At 39.4% G+C, this 20,621-nt stretch overlaps 1 protein-coding gene across 1 annotated transcript in view; it reads left to right on the top strand.

The window, feature by feature from the left end:
* LOC148519646 (dynein axonemal heavy chain 5-like) overlaps positions 1-20,621 on the top strand; it is a 449,515-nt gene that overhangs the window by 350,132 nt on the left and 78,762 nt on the right. The window contains exons 62-71 of the mRNA XM_088476296.1: positions 2,562-2,756; positions 4,267-4,422; positions 5,398-5,580; positions 10,502-10,672; positions 11,814-12,192; positions 13,391-13,662; positions 14,011-14,175; positions 14,571-14,838; positions 18,231-18,352; positions 19,342-19,689. Of these exons, the coding sequence (XP_088332422.1) occupies positions 2,562-2,756; positions 4,267-4,422; positions 5,398-5,580; positions 10,502-10,672; positions 11,814-12,192; positions 13,391-13,662; positions 14,011-14,175; positions 14,571-14,838; positions 18,231-18,352; positions 19,342-19,689 (2,259 nt within the window). The remainder of the gene's footprint in view (positions 1-2,561; positions 2,757-4,266; positions 4,423-5,397; positions 5,581-10,501; positions 10,673-11,813; positions 12,193-13,390; positions 13,663-14,010; positions 14,176-14,570; positions 14,839-18,230; positions 18,353-19,341; positions 19,690-20,621) is intronic.

Here is a 20,621-nt window from a genome sequence, read left to right as displayed (position 1 = left end):
AAAGTTAAGTTCTGTGAAAAATGTACACGTGTTCTCCACCCATTTCTCAAGGCCTGGCACACATGCCGGCTGTAGTGTCTCCTGTCCTGTGCAGTGTATGACATTCATAGCACAGTGTGGCTGGTATATGTATTCCTGTGTTGGCAGTTACAGTACGTGATTGGAGTTAGTTGATGACTGCTTGGGTTTATGTAATCTAGACGTGCAGCTAATGATTCTCTAACTTGGTTAAAAGGTCTCTTCAAAAGTACTCTGTTTGTCCAGACAGCTATATACAAAAATTTATATAAATTATTTTAAAATCTACGAGAATTTGAAACATTCTCATCTTCTTTGTCATTTTAGATTGGAGAACAGTGATTGAAAGTGTCAGCATTTATTGTCACTGTTGGTTTTGTCTAAGAACAGGACATTTTAATTAATTTTCTCTGTCAGTTCTATATTTCTTGGTTGCAAAAGCACAGAGTACCTGTCATGGATCAAAGACTCAAATAAATGACATTTGAGGTTTATGGACCAAAAAAATGACATTGTAATAGGAAAGTTCTGACTTGTAAGATTGAGTTCTAGCTGAAGTACTTTAGTCCACTACCTCTCAGCGTGTGATAAAACTGTCAGGCCTAAAATAATCCAGCACTAAGGATATTATTTGTATACCTTGTAGACATGTGTGATAGGCAACTCCTGTCATGAGTGCAAGATATATTAACACCCATGTACTCACCCTGAAGTCCAACTGAATGCAGAATACAAACATTTTATCTTGTAGCATTCTGATCAGTCTGTAAAATATTGAAATCCTTATCTTTGGCTCCAATGAATAATGTTCCTGATTATTAAAGAGTCCTCTACTGAAGGTCAATAATTGTCTTCACTGCAGTAACTGTATATAGTCTGTAGTAGAGATGAGCGGTTCGGATTTTGTGGAATCCGAACTGCTCTGAACACTGGGGATCCGAGTCCTCCCGAGCCACGCCTCCAGTGTTCCCGCCTGACTCGGATCCCACTTTGAGGCCGAACGTCATCCTCCTGACGTCGGATTCTCGCGAGAGTTTGTTTCTATATAGGGTGCCGCAACCGGGACTCTGCGCCATTTCACTCACATGCTGTGCTCTGTTCTGCTCCTAAAAGTGGCTGTATGCTGCGCTATACTCTGCTGATTAAAGTGGCTGTGTCCAGACTTACAAGTGGCAGTGTGTACAAGGCATGCTGATGTATGCTGCGCTGTACTCATACCCATCTGCTCCAGAGTAAAACAAAAGTAAAATAATATTTTTTTAAAAAAGTTTAAAAAGTAAAAAAAACAAAACATTTTTTTTTTTGGAGCTGTACCCCACTGTGTATACAAGCACCGTGACTCCTTGGGCCATAGCCCACTGTGTATACAAGCACTGTGACTGCTTGGGCCACACCCCACTGTGTATACAAATACTGTGGCTCTGTTGGCCGTACCCCACTGTGTGTACAAGCACTGTGACTCCTTGGGCTGTTCCCCACTGTGTATACTAGCACTGTGACTCCTTGGGCAGTACCCCACTGTGTATACAAGCACTGTGACTCCTTGGGCCGTAGCATACTGTGTATACAAGTACTGTGACTCTGTTGGCCGTACCCCACTGTGTATACAAGCAGTGTGACTTCTTGGGCTGTACCCCACTGTGTATAGTAGCACTGTGACTCCTTGGGCCAAAGCCCACTGTGTATACAAGCACTGTAACTCCTTGGGCCGTAGCCCACTGTGTATACAAGCACTGTGTCTCCTTGGGCCGTAGCCCACTACGTGTTCATAATGTTCACAAAGTAGCTTCCCTGTTGCTGAAGTGCTTGGTTTGTTAAAGTGTGCATGTCCTTTTTAATATCCAACATAAGGGAGGGTGAGAGGGCCCAAGGACAATTCCATCTTGCACTACCTTTCATTTCTTCCACTGTTGTGTGGCAATGTTTCATAGACGTGCTTTAAACTGCGGTGTCTGTACCGCTGCTCTGTCGCTTAGTAACCAGCCAGCTTACTGCAGCCTTTGGTGAAAACAATATTGTAAGCTGTGAGGTGGTCTAAATTGACTGGAAATGACTGGAAATTAAGGTTATTGAGGTTAATAATATTCTAGTAACAAAAAAAAATGACCAAATTATGTGAGTTTAGCTTTTTTTTGTAAATTTTTGTAAAAAATCCAAAACCAGTCATGGCGGTTTGGCAAATCCAGATCTGGACGACGAATCAGAGCCAAATCCAAATATAGCAAAAATGGTCCGGCGCACATCTCTAGTCTGTAGTTGCCCCAATAGTTACTCTGCATTTCACATAGGTTAGACCTTTGATTGGAGATTATGATCATTTACTATTGATCGATTATTACAGTGTAATAGTTTTTTTTATATAAAAATACTGATATGTGTAAGAGTACAACGTTAACAGTTGTAAAGAAACTCTGTAGGAAACCTATAAATTAAATGGAAGTATATGTCATGTGCAAGAATATATTATTTAATATGTATGCTTTTATAAATGGATGTTCTTTGCTATAAACCTCCGTGTTACATAGCTGTGCATTTTTATTTAGGATCTGAACCTTATCTCTATGCTTGTGGACAATGCTACAGTTGGTGAATGGAACCTTCAAGGACTCCCTAGTGATGACCTCTCCATCCAAAATGGAATCATCGTCACCAAAGCATCTCGCTTCCCTCTCCTTATAGACCCACAAGGACAGGGGAAAATCTGGATAAAAAATAAAGAGAAGAACAATGAGTTACAGGTAGGATAACAGAGTTTTTACTTTCAGAATTTTTGTTTGACTTTTTACAAATTCCTGAATATCCTGCATAATGTCCATCCAGCTGTAATAAACTCCACTGTCACACATGTTCTCAGTTATTGTACTCTCTGCTATTATTCCATGCTCCATTCTTCCTCTTCCACAAATGTCACACAAAGCCACATCAGACAAATTATGTTTGACCCCGCAGAGGTTACTCAATTGCAGTCTTTTATACCCTCAAAGTAGTTTTGGCAGAATTTCAAACCTTAAACTACGCATCCCAATGAGAAATGTGTACCTTTTGGCAGAATCTCTTTGTTAAGATGAGTACACACACTATACAGTGTATCGTACAATATATCGCTCTGACGCGGATCAGAACAACATATCTTTCACAACGGTTGTTCATCGCATCGTCTCATCTGCTGTTCTGCCCGGGAGATGGGGCGGTGCAAAGAGTGATGTGTGTACGACAAGCGCTATGTATCGTTACGCCGCTTGGTCGCAACAGCTTATGGTGCCTATTCAGTATTAGATTTAGTTTGATCCTTCTAAATCAGTTTTTTTTGTATAAGATAATAACCATCCTTCCCTCATTTCCTGTGTGTCTCTGAAAATATACTAACGTTACACTTAGCAATGATGCGCCTGCAGCTTGGTAATTAACACCGAACAGTGATGGCCCATATGTTGTTAATAAATCTGTTGGGAAACTATAAACTCGAAATCCCAATTATATTTTTATTTATCTTATTCTTTGTTACAGAACATAAAATCCAGTCACATGCAATAAAGAATTAGGTATAGTCCTGACTTTAGATTAGGTACAGCAACTGCTGTGGCAATATTTTTTATATTCTTTTTTCATAAAATGATTTTCATTTGTGAGACACTTTGCACAGTGCTTACATTTTCATGATATCCATACACTAATAATAGACCGTATCATTAATGCTTATTTTTAGTATTGGAAAATAAAAATACAACCAGTTGTAGACCAGTGATTATATGTGTATTTATGTTGTGTGGGAGTTGTCCCAGCATACAATAAAGAACAGCACTAAGTGTCTGTTTTGTGCCATAACATTATTTTTATTCATTTTTTTCTACTTTATAACATAATTTATTAGCATAACACTCACATTATAGTAATAGTATATCCATAGTGACTCCAACAGCATAGACTCATCAATGAAACAGATCTCTGGTGCTCACATTGAACAGCTTCATGATTTACATAATGGAGAACTTTTATTTCTGTGCATATGTCTTTTGAACAATTTGCTATTTGTATGAGTATTAGAATGCATAAAATGTCATTGTTAAAATGTAAAACTATAAAGTAATTCATAGAAATAATCATTCTGGAGGAGTGAACTGAGAAGAAAAGCTTCTGTGATTACAGTAATCCCGGAAGATAAATGTTAGCATTTTCAGAAGGTAACATGTAGCTGCCACATTGTTATCTAAATGCGTTTCCTGACTTTTGTGCAATGTGTGTGTACAGGTGACATCCCTGAATCACAAGTATTTCAGAACTCACCTGGAGGACAGCCTTTCTCTGGGAAGACCGCTCATGATAGAGGATGTTGGAGAAGAACTTGACCCAGCACTTGACAATGTTCTGGAGAAAAACTTCATCAAGTCTGGATCGACTTTTAAAGTAAAATGATTTTTATTGGCTGGATAAGCTAAGCTAAGCAGTTTAGTATTTTCCCATGAAGAATTTATTAGAGATGCATCTATTGTTGAACTGGGAAATAACAGTACTTATTGATATTTAAAACACTCTCGGAAATATAGATTTCGTCCCTTGGTTTTATTGTGGCAACCATATTTCTGGGGCTCACCTTGTTTTGGCAACTTACTTAAGAATAAGGTTGCCAGGAGATTTTTACAGGCTCCAGCACTAGGGGATGTAACTGTGTGTGTGTGTGTGTGTGTGTGTGTGTGTGTGTGTGTGTGTGTGTGTGTGTGTGTGTGTGTGTGTCATAGCTATGTCCAGTTGAATACCAGTGCCCTCTTCATATACCTTCGCCTGAGGATACTCCAGTCACTGATATGAAGCCTTTGTGGATCACTTAAAGGTACAGTATATTTACTAAAGTGCAGGTTTATAGAAGTGGTGATGTTGCCCCTAGCAACCAATCAGATTCTACTTATCATTTATCCAGCACCTTCTAGAATATAATAGCTACAATCTGATTGGTTGCGGGGCAACATCTCCACTTCTCTAAACCCGCACTTTAGTAAATATACTGCTTAGAGTGCATTGCCTATGTACAGTAAAGGCAGCAATTTCCGCTCTCAGTATAATGGGAGTAGTGCATCAATAACAGCTAGTTCATAGTGATTTGATAGACTCCATCCAACTGAATATTGTGGTATAATAAATAAAGTGGTTGCTTGCACTGTTTTCTCATCAATAACAAATGATAATTGCATACTTATGCTTTTATATAACTATATACTAATTTGAAATATTTCTACAACTGTATTAAATAAATCTAAAATTGTGAAATATTTCCACAATTGTATGAAATAACTCCATAGTTGTCTTCAATCAATATGTATTACTGGAGAGGAAAACATTTATAATGCCTGATATTGCTCATTTATTTACTTTTGTTTCTAATAGGTAAAAGTTGGTGATAAAGAAGTAGACGTTATGAAAGGATTCACTCTTTATATCACAACTAAACTGGCAAACCCAGCTTACACTCCGGAAATTAGTGCAAAGACGGCTGTTATTGATTTTACTGTTACCATGAAAGGTTTGGAAGATCAGCTCCTTGGACGTGTTATTCTCACAGAAAAGCAGGTGAGCACATATATCAGATCATATCTGTTTTATATATTACAATAGAATAGCAACACAGTCATACACCATTATTGTAAGAAACATAAATGCATCTATCTGGTAAAGAACCAGTAACAGCAGATGACCATTCTCAAATCTAGTTTACATACAGGTTCTACAATTTGGATGTTACAAATCTGCAGACAGGACAATCGGCAGGCACAGGATATTGTAGAAAATTAATTATTCCACAATAATCAGGTGTACAGTGGCCTGATTACTTGGTCTGAAAATGTTCAAGGGCCTATATTGAGAAGGGGAGAGTTGTGACCAGTTTTCTGTGGGTGTGGCCAAAGCCATGCGAATGTGTACACCCCCAAATCCCAGTGTGCCCTGACACCGTTTTAGCATGCCCTAATAACAAAACTGTGGCAGGGCATGCTAGGATGTGTAGTTTCACAGCAGCTGGAGGACTGCACATTGAATACCCATTCCTTACACTATCAGCCTCAATGTCTCCCTAAATACATACAATTAAAAAAATTAATTTTTTTTTAGAAAACTAGAAAATACAATATTAATACTATGTTTATATGGTGGCCTGGAGCTGGAGCTCCATCTATCCCATTGTTAACACGGCATTTCATGACACACTACTGGTGATATTCCTGAGCAGTACTGCAATACTGGTATAATACAGTATACAGTATAATATTCTACTGATTATTGTGTAAAAATCTGCATTCACTTTGTGGTAAACTATAAGCGATTTACTTGCGTATATTTTAATTGTGGTCTGCATATTTTATTTATTTACAAAATATTTTACACTGTGAAGTGCCCCCACCTGATTTATATATACAATGGTTGAAGTAGGATGGTTTTGCACCCCTTCTGCTTTGATTGTAAAACTTTACTATACACTTATACTGTATATTCCAAACTGACACTTCTAAATTTCCATTTATATATATGTATGAGTTTCATACTTGCTGACCTATTGGCTGCCTCCTCCTCCATGAGAGGACAGCCATTTTGGCACTGCGGGGAGCATGGCTCGGCTGAGGTGGGCGGGTCCGGGGGCATGACAGTGCGTTTGCGTCATAGTAGCCCCATCTCCTCTATGCAATGCCGTGATTACCGGTGCTGTGAATATGGTGTGGGGCCACGATGACACAGGCCACCCAATTTTCGGGAGCCTCCCGACCATTCCGGGAAGGTAGGCAAGTGTGATGTATTTATATATAACAGATATTTAGATATACAGACAAACACCCAAATCAGTGAAGTGGTAGCTACAATCTGGGTACAATACTTTTCATTGTTTCAGTTATAGATGTGCTGCTCTTAGCAGATTTCCTTCTGTTTATATAGTGAATAATGTATAAAGGCACTCATAAAGCACTATTCACATCTCACAGCAAGTGCTCCAGTTTGCATTTGTTCATTTTATCCAATAAATGAATACAAACAAATTCTGAGAACATAAATGCAGAATCCTGTATAAAATAATGGCTATATAAACATCATCTCCACTGTAAAATTAAAATCTGTTTCTGTGAAAGGCATCATCATGAAATCGAAAATAAAGTATAAGATTAGTTGCATAGTTCGACATATTTTTGCTTTTACAATTATTTCAGATTTCCTCAATAAGCACAGAAATAGGATTTCTTTTTATCTTATCAGTGTGATGCCATATGGTGCTGAATCTATTGGGTGGGGTGGGATATGTATCATACTAATAAAACAATGGAAGTAGATCATTTTTCTCCCTTCCATACTTTCTCCTAACTTCTCTGTGGCTGAATAATGAAAGAATCAGATGGCTCATAAAGTCATCTGGCTATTCCCAATTCCCAAATAATTAGAGATATCCTATAAAAGATATTTTAGGTGCAGTCTATGTTAGTTTGTATGTTTCTGTATTGGGGTGCTCTGTGATTGACTACCAGACATTTTACATATTCGCAAAGCTTTGGATAATATTCTCTTTGAGTATTTATTCCTATCACTCAACCCATGATGTCTCTGCAGCGCCATTAAGCTCTCTCTCTGTAACGGAACAACTGAAAAGGATCTGAGAGTGCCATGGTGTTCCATCTGTCCACTTATTTCTTCATCATAATGTTCAATGCTTCTGGCACCACAGCCCATATTCCTTTTATTTCAATAATAAGTCTATAAGTGATGCAGCTTTGGCCCTTCAATAAATACAACCTTGAGTATTTTATTTGATAATAGTTTAGCAGCTTATTGTCTAGCATGAAGGTAAAATATTTTTTTCTTTATATAAGGAAATATAGATGCAGCAGTATATATATATTACATTTGTGACATAAGGGCATTTGGTTGACAGTATAAGTCCAGTCGTTGTGTAGAGTTTAAGAGAGACTAGGCCAAGGTACAGGACTCCCTCTGCATATTTATACATTGTGCACTGCCTTGTGCACTATGCATATATAAAATCTAACTACAGTACATCAATCTGCATAATCCACTGTGATGTTTCCTGGTCTGCTTCCTCATACGTCATAGCTCCCCTGCCTAGCCAGGGCTGGAAATGCTGTAGAACAAAGCAGATTGGGAGAGAGCAGACAACGTAAAGCAAAGGTGGCTTCATCAAAATACAAGGCATTATGCAATGTATAAATGAAGTGGAGATCCACGCACACTTGGTTTCAAGGTACTGCAGGTGCAGCATTTGTCTACAAAATAAAGGTCACCATAAATAGATAATAATATCCTGTTATATAATAGATATAATAGTAGAGCCTTATGATCATGTAAGAACTGGTAAGCCTGTAAGAAGATAAAATGTTAAAGGCAGGGCCGTAACTAGGGTAGTGTGACCTGTGTCATGGCACAGGGCACCGCAGGGCAGGCGGTGCTGTTTGGGCCTGTCAATTTTCATGTTTATTATCATTCTCACTTGTATCTTCCTCTTCTTTTGTCCCCGGCACCTCCTGGCTGCCCCAGGAGTACCCCTATCTCTTCCCTGGCCCTTTTTCAGGTGCACTATCTTATGTCCCTATCTAAAAAATTGGGTGGGGGGGGGGGGCGCCAATGCTCCCTCTGGCACAGGGCACCAAAAAGTCTAGTTACGGCTCTGGTTAAAGGAGACTATTTCTCTTTATGTCAGACATAGTATACCCTGGAAACTTTCAGTCTTATTGTGTATACCATTGGTCTTTCAGCTTCCACTTAGTGCATCTGAATATGAGATACTACCGATAGAGGTGTATTTGCGGGATATACCTGTGAATATTTATTGATAAATAGAACCACTAAAATGGCCAGAATATTATTTGTTCTATACCACAATGAATACTGGCTAGGTAGAAGTTAAGCAGTGCCGTAACTACCACTAGGTAAACCTAGGCAGCCATATAAGGGGTATCTAAACCACAGAATGAGAGACACAATGAGTGACATATAACATAACATAATGCCAGTGTCTTTTGCATCACACACTATTTGCCAGTCACTGACATACAGTAGAACAGCATCCACCATCTGCTTCCTTTTGATGTTGCTGGATACTGCTCTTCCATGTTGGTAATAGGCTGGGAGTGTCACAGCTAGGCCCCAGACTCCCAAGATGATGACATGCCACTTCACCAGACAGGAAGTAGGGAGGGACCTGTCTCGACTGCCCAGGCATATATGCTAGTGTAGGGACCTGCAGAAAAAAGGGGTCCGTTGCCGCTGGGCTGCAGGCTTAAATGCTTTGATCAAATCATGACAAAATCCCCTTGGTTTTATTTGCTGCACACACACAGATTTTCAGAATATTATTGTTAGCGCCGGTAAAAGTGTTTCTGTGTACATTTATCGCATTAATATTGCTGCGCTGCTGGTACCATGTATAATATGGGTAAGCCGAGCACGGGCATAGTTACATTTTTTATTATATTTCATATATATATATATATATATATATATATATCTATATATATATATATCTATATATATATATATGAAATTATAGCCCACACCTGTCCATGAAATAGCTTTTGAGTTGATAGTCCCATTACTTTAAAAAGTGGGAGGCACATATAGACCGTTGTAATTCCTACACCATTCACCTGATTTGGATGTAATTGCCCTCAAATTAAATCTGAAAGTCTGTAGTTAAAGCACATCTTGTTTGTTTCATTTCAAAGCCATTGTGGTGGTGAATAGAGGCCAAAATATGAAAATTCTGTCAATGTCCCAATATTTATGCACCTGACTGTGTGTGTGTGTGTGTATATATATATATATATATATATATATATATGTATATATATATATATATATATATACACGTGTGTATGTATGTATATATATATATATATATAATTAAAGAAGATGGCACTCACCAATATAAATGCAGCTTATTTATTCCAATGTGACAATATAGGCTTACATACAGGCAGCGACGTTTCGGTCCCCAAACGGACCTTTTTCAAGCAATCAAGCCTTTACTTGCATAGTGGCAACCGAGTACAGCTCCCCTTGGAGTAAGATCAGGATCTTACTCCAAGGGGAGCTGTACTCGGTTGCCACTATGCAAGTAAAGGCTTGATTGCTTGAAAAAGGTCAGTTTGGGGACCGAAACGTCGATGCCTGTATGTAAGCCTATATTGTCACATTGGAATAAATAAGCTGCATTTATATTGGTGAGTGCCATCTTCTTTGATTATATATCTGCTGATGAACCCTGGACCCAGGAGGAACAGCTGGTGTGCACCCCACCGCTGCATTGGTGTTTGGTGTGAGTGCTGGACAGTGGACTTATATATATATATATATGTATATATGTATATATTATAAATATATTGGTATTCATAAAAAAGATTCTTTGTATTTTGTAAACTATAGGTTAGAAAGCGTAGTTTATTTAACATTGCCTATCTTTTTATCATTATTACTTATTTCATTTAACTGATTTCTGTAGGAATTGGAAGCTGAGAGAGTCAAGTTAATGGAGGAAGTGACTTCAAACAAAAGGAAAATGCAGGAGCTGGAGGACAACCTCTTATTTCGTCTGACCAGCACGCAGGGCTCTCTCGTAGAAGATGAGTCTCTAATTGAAGTCCTCAGGATAACAAAATCCACAGCAGAGGAGGTACACATATACATTTTTACTCATTTATGTGTATTGTGATAATACAAAATAACAACTTCTGAAGTTTATATCACAAAAACCTTAGGTTTGTAAAGAAACACAGCTTTTCTGGTGCCAGCGTGCTTAGAGGTCTCTTAGAGACAGATAATGAAGTCAAGAATTATAAGATTTGATTTGAATAAATTGTATTCTGATAAATGATTTATTGCAGTACAGACCACTCAGAATTTGAGTACAATCCATATACAATTGGTTCCGAATGTTATAATGTTCTCCATAACTAAATGTCCCAGAACCATCTAACATTTTGTTATATTTTAAAGTTGAATATATCACATGTATGTTGAAAACCAAGCATTGGTAGCAATTATATTAGCAATTATATCAACTTCCTTACATTGCCTTGCTTCACTTGTCTAGTCCTATGCCTTTTCATGTTTAATGGTTCTGAAACATTTTGGCAATGAGTAGTACAAAGGATAAAGCAGTTACTGTATCAGTGACCCGGGTGCAATTAAAAATTTAGCCATAATTAACATAAAACGTGTTCCATGAAAATGAAACTGTTATCCAGCACGCTGTTTAAAGGCTTGTTCAGCTTAAATGATCTTTGCCTTATTTGAATAGTTTAGTGACCCCACCTATATTGCCCATTGTACATATTTATTTAATTTACTTTTCTCTACAATGTATAGCATAAATCCTTTCTATATTATTATTTTATGTAAGGATTGGGTTTTTTCACACTAACTTAAAAGAAAAAGCCTTCTCTATTTTTTGTATATTTTATTTTGTATTTCATGCTACCGTGCTATAATTTATATATATATATATATATATATATATATATATATATATATATATTTTTTTATTTTTTTTTTGAATAAATGAATAAGAAAGTTTTTGGTAGTGTTTGAACTATGCTATTCCCAGGGTTCATGTACCTGCAAAAACTTTTGTTGTTCAGTAAACTAAAATTATCTCCAGTGAGGTATTTGCAGTACTAATCACTTTGGTATATATTTTATATGTCTTGGGTTAATAGCATTGGATTGTTAAAATTCTTTAAAAAAGCAAAACTTCATTGCAAATGATTTTTCTGACTAATAAATGTGCTATGTGTCTTGTCTTTATTATCAAGGTCAGCGAGAAGCTGACAATTGCAGCAGAAACAGAGGTGAAGATTAATACAGCTCGTGAGGAGTATCGCCCTGTAGCCACGCGTGGCAGCATCCTCTACTTTCTCATTGTGGAGATGAGTCTGGTGAACGTAATGTATCAGACCTCACTCCGACAGTTCCTGGGCATCTTTGACTTGTCAATGGAAAGATCTGTAAAATCCCAGCTGACATCCAAAAGAATTGCAAACATCATTGAGTATCTTACCTTTGAGGTGTTTAAGTACACTGCTCGAGGCCTGTATGAAGACCACAAATTTCTATTTACATTACTAATGGCATTAAAGATTGACTTGCAAGCTAAGAAAATTTCTCATAATGAATTCCAGACACTTATCAAAGGTACAAATATAAATAAGTTCCATTTCTTTGTAATATTCATTTTATATGGAAACTGCCGATGGTGTGTGAGTTGAACACATTTATGTTGATAACCTTTTGTACAGTAAGTGTTCTGTTGCTACAAAAATGACTCCCTGACCTACATATTCTGCCTGTGTCTCTTACAAAGACAATAGGCTAGCAGTGTAATACTAAATAGAGAATGGAAAGCTGTATGGCAGGCCGTTATGGGGAAAGGGGACCAATTGCATACACGAACTGGTCTCCTTTCCCCATAATGTATTAGATTATAGCACCAATTTCTTCCTTTTTTAGATAACACATTAGAATTCATTCTTATATACACTACAACTATTTTATGCATTTGTTTCACTTAGTTCCCTCTTGCAGGCTGTGTCAGCAACCTGTTAGCCTTTAAACTAATTGACTCTGCTGCTGTTTTACGTACTGTGAAAGGGGATAATATCCTGGGCTAAACAATTGTATTATTTCCGTCAAAACACATTGGGGGCGATTCAATTCAGCGCAGTCCTGAATAGCCCTGGGAAGGAGTTCCCGGAGCTATGCAATTGACCGCACTGTTAAGTCCGACTAGGACCGCTTAAGTCAGAGAATGCCAGTTACCATACCATAAGCTTGGTGCTTGGTCGCTGTAACCGGCATTCTCTGACTAACTTGCCGGCCGCGAGGCTGTTAGCGCTGCGCTAAGCTGGAAAACAACAAAGTGGCCGGCACTAAAGTTGGATTTCTACTATCATGATTTGCGAGCAGAAATCCGACTTTATCATTTTAATCAGCAGAAGCTGCTTGTGCTAGATATTTGCATCACTGTGTAAAGAAGATGCATTTGAAGGTAAAAAGTTGCATGAAAATATGGTCGGTGCTACCGAGTCACACAGAGCTCCCGCGTTATGTGTAGTGCACGGAGGATAGATGTATGTGGACACATCTGTATGCATTTTATTTTGCACATTAAGGGGAGATGTACTGTATCAAGCCTTGGAGAGTGATACGTAGAGAAGTTGCCAAAGAAACCACTTAGCTTCTAACTGCTTATTCACAGACTGTGCTAGATAAATGGAAGCTAGGAGCGGATTGGTTGCTTTGGGCAACTTCTCCACTTTATCTCTCTCCAAGGCTTGCTACACTTACCCAAGAATGAGACATTTGTGAAACCACTGTGCTTCCTTCCTAACAGGCGGTGCAACACTAGATCTAAATTCTGTAGAACCAAAGCCAAAAAAATGGATACTTGACATGACCTGGCTCAATCTGGTACAGTTGTCCAAACTACCTCCCTTTAATAATCTGTTGGGACAAGTGGCAAGAAATGAGAAAGTGTGGAAAATATGGTTTGATGAAGAAGCCCCTGAAGAGTCTCTATTACCTGACAGTTATGACAGTTTGTTGGATACTTTTAGGAAACTGCTTCTTATTCGAAGCTGGTGTCCTGATCGAACCATCGCACAGGTACCACTACATTTTTATCTATATAATGATTTCATTTGCATATCCTTTCTTGGGATACTGCCTTTAATAGCCGCCATCCGTAAATATGGAGTAATGGTACAATTATTTAATGTGGCCCTGCATTTAATTTTTTTAACCATACAAGGGTTTATGGTAAATCCCTGTCATTGTTAAAAAAAATACTACAGTATATCCTTCAAAATCCTGTTAAAATAGTTAATTGTGAAGTAAAAGTTTGTTCACCTTCAGTTGAAAACTGGAAAATATACAAGGCATGGGAGTGGTCAGTGTATTTGATGTCTCCAATAGACTCTACTTTTATAATTATCTTCTATGCTTGCTTTGTAGGCTAGACATTACATAGCGGAATCTCTTGGTGTAAGGTATGCTGAAGGCTTTATTCTTGACATGGAATCCATGTGGGCTGAAAGTGATTGCAGAACCCCTCTGGTTTGTTTCCTTTCAATGGGGTCAGATCCTACAGAGAACATTGAGCGCTTGGCCAAATCAAAGGTATGAAATGACATAGGCCGAAGATCCCTCTGTGATATTTCTAAATGTTTCTTTGTACATCATTTACCAAGCATAACATTATTTGTACTAGTAAAACTTCCAATGGTTTCCATAGTAGCACTACATTTGGTATTTATTTAGCTACAGACTTTTGTAATCTTTTATGAGAAAACATTTTGTACAAACTAAATATTTCAGGGCTCTGGAATATGTTCTATTGTCCACTTCTAACATGTTGGACAATGACTGCTTGCACAGTCTATTGTCATTTGTAACCAAACAGGATTTTCCTTCCTTTCAGTTGTATGATACCTTTGAAGATGATATTATGGTCTTTCCTAGAAATGTTACATTTTTTTGCCATTTTAATTGAAAACATCCTTTTTTTTCCATAGAATGCTCCTTGCCGTGCTATCTCAATGGGTCAAGGGCAAGAAGTCCACGCCAGGCGTCTGCTAAGTCAGTCTATGCAAGATGGTGGATGGTTACTTCTTCAGAACTGTCACTTGGGTCTAGACTTCATGGATGAATTGCTAGATACAATTACTGTCACAGAAAGTGTGCACGAGGGCTTCAGGACATGGGTGACCACAGAAGTCCACCCCAAGTTTCCTATAAATCTGCTGCAATCATCAATAAAATTCACGAATGAACCACCTCAAGGTAACGTTTGTAATTATACTTGTGTAAAAGTTAATATAAGAGTGAATAATGGAATATCCAACAGCTTATCTTCTACAGTTTCTCAAACAATGCCGCAGATTTTTTCTTTCTGAAGTATTCTTGATCCTGTTACAGTACCATGCAACTCATGATTCCTGCCTTACACCAAAGGTTTTCCTCGCATATATGGAATGTTGTCTGGAACTAGTGCCTTTTACCTTTTTATTTGCTTTTCTAAATTCTGTTGTACGTTGTGCACTATTATGTTCTCCATCAGGCTTTGGAAGAGTAAAAACTGAGTTGCAGGTGGAGATGGGGGGTTTAAGAGGGAGGGGAGTTTCAGCCTCAATAAAATTAACAATTTAATACCTATTTAATATGGAATCGGTATGTAAAGCCGGCTGTCGGGATGCCTCGTGTCAAAATACCGACAGCGGCATCCCGATGGTTGGTATACTGACAGATGTCGGGTAAGTATACTTACCCTCCTCCTTCTAACCAGTGGCGGCTCCAGAGGTGGGGCTGCAGCACAGTCCAAAATTCAAATTGGGGAGCTTCACCAACTGCCTTTTCAAACGCTGCCAAATATCACCGGCAGGGGCTCACTGGCAGATGGTGTAGCTCCTCTATTTAAATCTTGGACTGTGCTGCAGCCCCACCTCTGCAGCCGCCACTGCTCCTAACCATCCCTTTTTGTAGCCTAACCCTAACCTTCCCCACCCCGCACCCTAACCTTCCCCATTAGTGCCTAAATCTAAGTCTCCCCCCATCGTACCTAAATCTAACCCTCCCCCCTTAGTGCCTAACCTTAACCCCCCCCAGGGGTGCCTAACCTACCCCCCTAGGGGTGCCTAATCCTAACCTCCACCCCAAAACCTAACGCTAACCCCGGTATTTCGACACCTATCTTAAGACCCGTGTCAGACTTTCAGCGTTGTGATTGAGACCAGTGGCATCGCGGTCACTGCTCTAATAACTACTACCCATTTAATACCTACTCCTCAATCTTCCCTCTTAAACACATTGTTTCCAGTGCCCACCAGACACTGGAAACACTATTTTCTTCATTCTCTTAGAAGTGTTAGGAAGTGGTGAATACCACTATACCACTCAGTCTGACAAATTATTGCAGTTATCTACATGTCAGAGTGCAGAAAGATCTCAGGATGGCGTAATCTGTACTGCGAACCGAACAGAGCAGGGAAGTTGCATACTTCCCTGCTGTCTGTCCGGTACCTGGCACTGGCTCCGCGCCCTGTGTTACCCAGCATCCATTGCAGCAGGACTGACCTGACCTGTTGCTATCAGATGCCGCCACATGTACAGTGCGAAGCAGGCATTTCGGGCTCCCAATAGGTCTGTCTTCTCACTGCTTCCAGGCGTCACGGAGAGGGCAGATACTGCACGAAGACGCCAGACAGTCTACATGAATGGCTACTAAACATCACAATATATCGCATTGATGTTATGCGATATATAGTGTGATTTTCAGTAGCCACTTCAAGTTCATCATGAATAGACCCCTGAGTACTAATAAGGGCCAATTTTTTACACTGCACTTTTCTTACTATGGCGGTGCCCTGGGGCGGCTTAGCTGGGCCAGTTTGTGGGGGTCCTGCGCTCTGGATTTGAACCCTAGTATGTTAGGGACCAACCCTAAAGAGGTTACCTGGTTATGGTGTGTAGGCCCATAACCTTGGCCATGATTATGCTAAAAACCTCTATTGATTGCAAAATTTAATTGCATTTATATATTATCAGTAATTTGGAGTTGTGCTCCTGAGATTTGTCTGTTTCTGTGCTTGCAATTAGTCTCATCAGGTAGCACCTCCCATTATATAAATTCAGGGTGTGCAGTCCAGGAACCTTTCCTATAAGGGGCCATTTGAGTTGGTGGGCTACAGTCATGGTCAGATTGGCCCACAGGTGTACAGTAACTTGGTGGAACAGTATCATGGATGAACTTGGGTGCTTTGTTTGTTCCTGTGGAAACAAAACCAAGATTAGCCCTAATGCCAACCAAAGTGGGTGGTCCTGACACACTCCTGTCCATTATAAAATGGCCCTGTTCTTTACATCCTCTTTAAATAGTTGTCCAAGCCCCTCTTTGGTGGCTAGCCACACCCCCTATTGTGGCTGGACATACCCCTTAAGCTTGGGCCCCTACCACTGCATTTCTTGGTGGGCTCTTTATGCCCCAGTCCAACACTGCCAACAGTGTATCTATATAAATAGTGTAGTTGTTCTGAAATATTTTTTTGAGACCTCAATATCTCACTAGTTTCTCTCTTGATAAATACTACAGATAAATGTAATTAATGTATGGGGAGATCTTACTTTATTGAATGGCTAATGTATAAAATAGGCAGTCCTTTTCTATATTGGGACTGATGCACAAAGGATAAGGCTGGTGTAAGTATGCATTCATAATGACAGCTATGAATCCATACAGGTGAAATTCCACATTATGGGGCTGATTCAGATTGGAACAGAATTGCAGGCAGCGTCACAATCCTGTCTTTGCTAATATGCAAATACAGCAAGAGGTGTATTACACCCCCTGCCGGATTTGCGATCCCAGCACTGCAACCGAGGTCGCAGACTGGGATCACCATCACGACCATCGGTGGTTGATGGTGGACAGCACCGGGTCGCCACGCAGCTGAGTAAGACTGGCCAGCTTGCGAGGCCAGGAAGCTGCGTCCCTGGCCTTGCCACTCCCGGAAAACATGGCGGACACGCCCCCGTTTCCGGGAACGCTGGCCATCCCTTAAATGCCTCTGCCTGTCAATCAGGCAGAGGCATAGAAGGGGCTGCGTGCGATCACGCAGGACCCATTCTGCACACTTGCAGAATGGGTCCTGCACAAGCGCAGATTCCCAATAGCCGGGAATCTGCGATCAACATTGCTCTTGCGTGCACTGCTGAATCAGCCCCTTAATTCTGTGCATGCAATGAAGAAGCAGTTATGGCTGATACAGCTCTGCTCTTTATGCATTTGCAAACTTTCACTTTTATTGCTGGCACTTTGTCATCAATTAACAAAATTATACATTCAATTATTCATAAGGTCAGTATGTATGGCCTGATAGTGAGTTGAATGCAGGTATGCTACAATTGCACTCACATTAAGTACTTAGACTTAATGCGGATATTCACATATTCACTTGGTTCATAGCCTTCATCATTATCAGCGTGCACTTACACCAGTCTTATCCTTGCTGCAAGAGATGTCTGTGTACACAATACTCTGCACAGCCCTAATTCTATCAGTGCGTCCCTGACACGCTCTCAAAAGCTTAACATCAATTCCATATTCATCATTGCTGCTACAGAGTCTAGAAACACTTTCTTTTTCATGTCTTCCCCTTATGTCATTTTCCTGCTGGTAGGTGTGAAGGCAGGATTAAAGAGGACATATTCTGGAGTTTCTCAAGAACTACTGGATGTAACCAACGTTCCACAGTGGAAACCATTACTGTATGCTGTTGCTTTTCTCCATACAACAGTGCAGGTATATATTGCCTAATACACTGCATAAGGTTTTTCTTTTAGCTTGTTGGCAGTAATTCAGTTTGTGTTAGCCGCTGACCACCCACTACTAAATTTGTCAGACAATAAAGTGTTCATATTAATTACATGCATTAAATGTCCAGAGAATAACAGGCCATCTACAGGTACACACATAACCTAGCGAGAGAGCAGCATATATTTATAGGCACAGGCAATGTTACACTGGAACAATGGTGTAGCTATAATATACTGCTAATGGTATGGAATCCTGTTCCTTGAGAGTACAAGTATACTGTATTAAATAAAGCATTGTTCTTACTAAAATATACGTAAGCATATCTACTCTTATTACTGTACCTCTTATAACCCACTTCATTCATCCCCTTCAAAGTATTAAATTAAATAAGGACATAAGGGATCTATGGAGTTGCAGCGTAACTACTGATTGATGTATCCTATTCCCTGTACCACCATGGTCATAATTGTTGCTGTCATTCCCACAAAATTGTTGTTTCTAAGCCACAAACAAGGAATTACCCTAATTAATAAAGGAAAACAATAGTATATTGTATAGTTACCTGTATTTTCAAACCAGAGCACAGGTCCCATGGCATGTTATTAAACCACTAAATAACAGCAAGTAACCAGCAGAATTATATATATATCTATATATATATATATATACTGCAAAAGTTTTTTCATTCATATATATATATATAAAACTAAAACATTAATAATTTTAAATATGTATCAAATGCAGCATAAATATATTTTCCATTCAATTCTGCATAATGACAAATGCTTTTTAACAGGGTTTATGATGCATGTTCAAATTACAAATATTTTCCAATAGTGATGTTCTCTTGAAATAAATTGAAATTTGATTTTCCCCTCATCCCAAGGCAGTAGGATTATACCTTGCATATAATTGGTGTAACAGATGCACATATAGTGGTCATGTCTATTTACACCAGCTATTTTTGCTTGTAGGAAAGAAGAAAGTTTGGACCTTTAGGTTGGAACATCCCATATGAGTTTAACCAAGCAGACTTTGCTGCCAGTGTGCAGTTTGTTCAGAACCATTTGGATGATGTGGGCACCAAGCGCCCAGTGAATTGGAGCTGTCTGCGGTATATGCTAGGAGAAGTGCAGTATGGTGGACGTGTGACTGATGATTTGGATAAGACACTGCTGAACACATTTACAAGAGTCTGGTTTGGAGAGCACATGTTTATGGATAAATTTTACTTCTATAAAGGCTACGGAATCCCTAGAGGCAAAACAGTTGATGAATATAACCAGTATATAGAACAGCTGCCCTTGGTAGACACACCTGAGGTAAATGAGCCTTACATTTTGATATTTGCTTGTTATACGCTGATGAGACCCACTAGAGCAGTGATTCTTAAGCACAGTGCTCAAAACACACTAACAGGCCAGGGTTTATATTAGGGGTGTGCACCGGCCACTTTTCGTGTTTTGGTTTTGGATCTGGATCTTTCTTCGTGTTTTGGATCTGGATTGGTTTTGCCAAAACCACCCTTCCGTGTTCTGGGTTTTGTGTTTTGGATCTGTATTTTTTTTTTAAAAAGCATAAAAACAGCTAAAATCACAGAATTTGTAGGTTTTTCTGCTCCTATGATATTATTAACTTCAATAACCTTAATTTCCACTAATTTCCAGTCTATTCTGAACACCTCACACCTCACAATAGTGTTTTTATGTCCAAAAGGTTGCACCGAGGTAGCTGGATGACTATGCTAAGCGACACGAGTGGGCGGCACAAACACGTGACCCATCTAGGCGTGATACTGCAGTGGCAGACAGGATGGCAGTTTGAAAAACTAGGCCCCAAACTGTACATAATGCAAAGAAAAAAAAGAGGTGCAAGATGGAATTGTCCTTGGGCCCTCCCACCCACCCTTATGTTGTATAAACAGGACATGCACACTTTAACAAACCAATCATTTCAGCGCCAGGGTCTGCCACACAACTGTGGCTGAAATGATTGGTTCGTTTGGGCCCCCACAAAACAAGCTGGCAATTAATCTGTCCCTGCACAAACTGGCTCTACGGAGGCAAGATGTCATCCTCATCCTCCTCATCCACCGATTCCTCACCCTCTTCAGTGTGTACATCCTCATCCTCACAGAGTATTAATTCGTCCCTGCTGGAACCACAGGTCCCTCTGTACGTTCTGGAGGCTGGTCTCCCTGGAAGAGTTGATAATTCATTTTATGAACATCATCTTCTCCACATTTTGTGGAAGC

The sequence above is a fragment of the Taudactylus pleione genome, unplaced genomic scaffold (genome assembly GCF_031769625.1).
Source record: "Taudactylus pleione unplaced genomic scaffold, aTauple2 ptg000186l, whole genome shotgun sequence".
In the NCBI taxonomy this organism is placed as follows: domain Eukaryota; kingdom Metazoa; phylum Chordata; class Amphibia; order Anura; family Myobatrachidae; genus Taudactylus; species Taudactylus pleione.
This window is presented reverse-complemented; position numbering and strand designations above follow the sequence as displayed.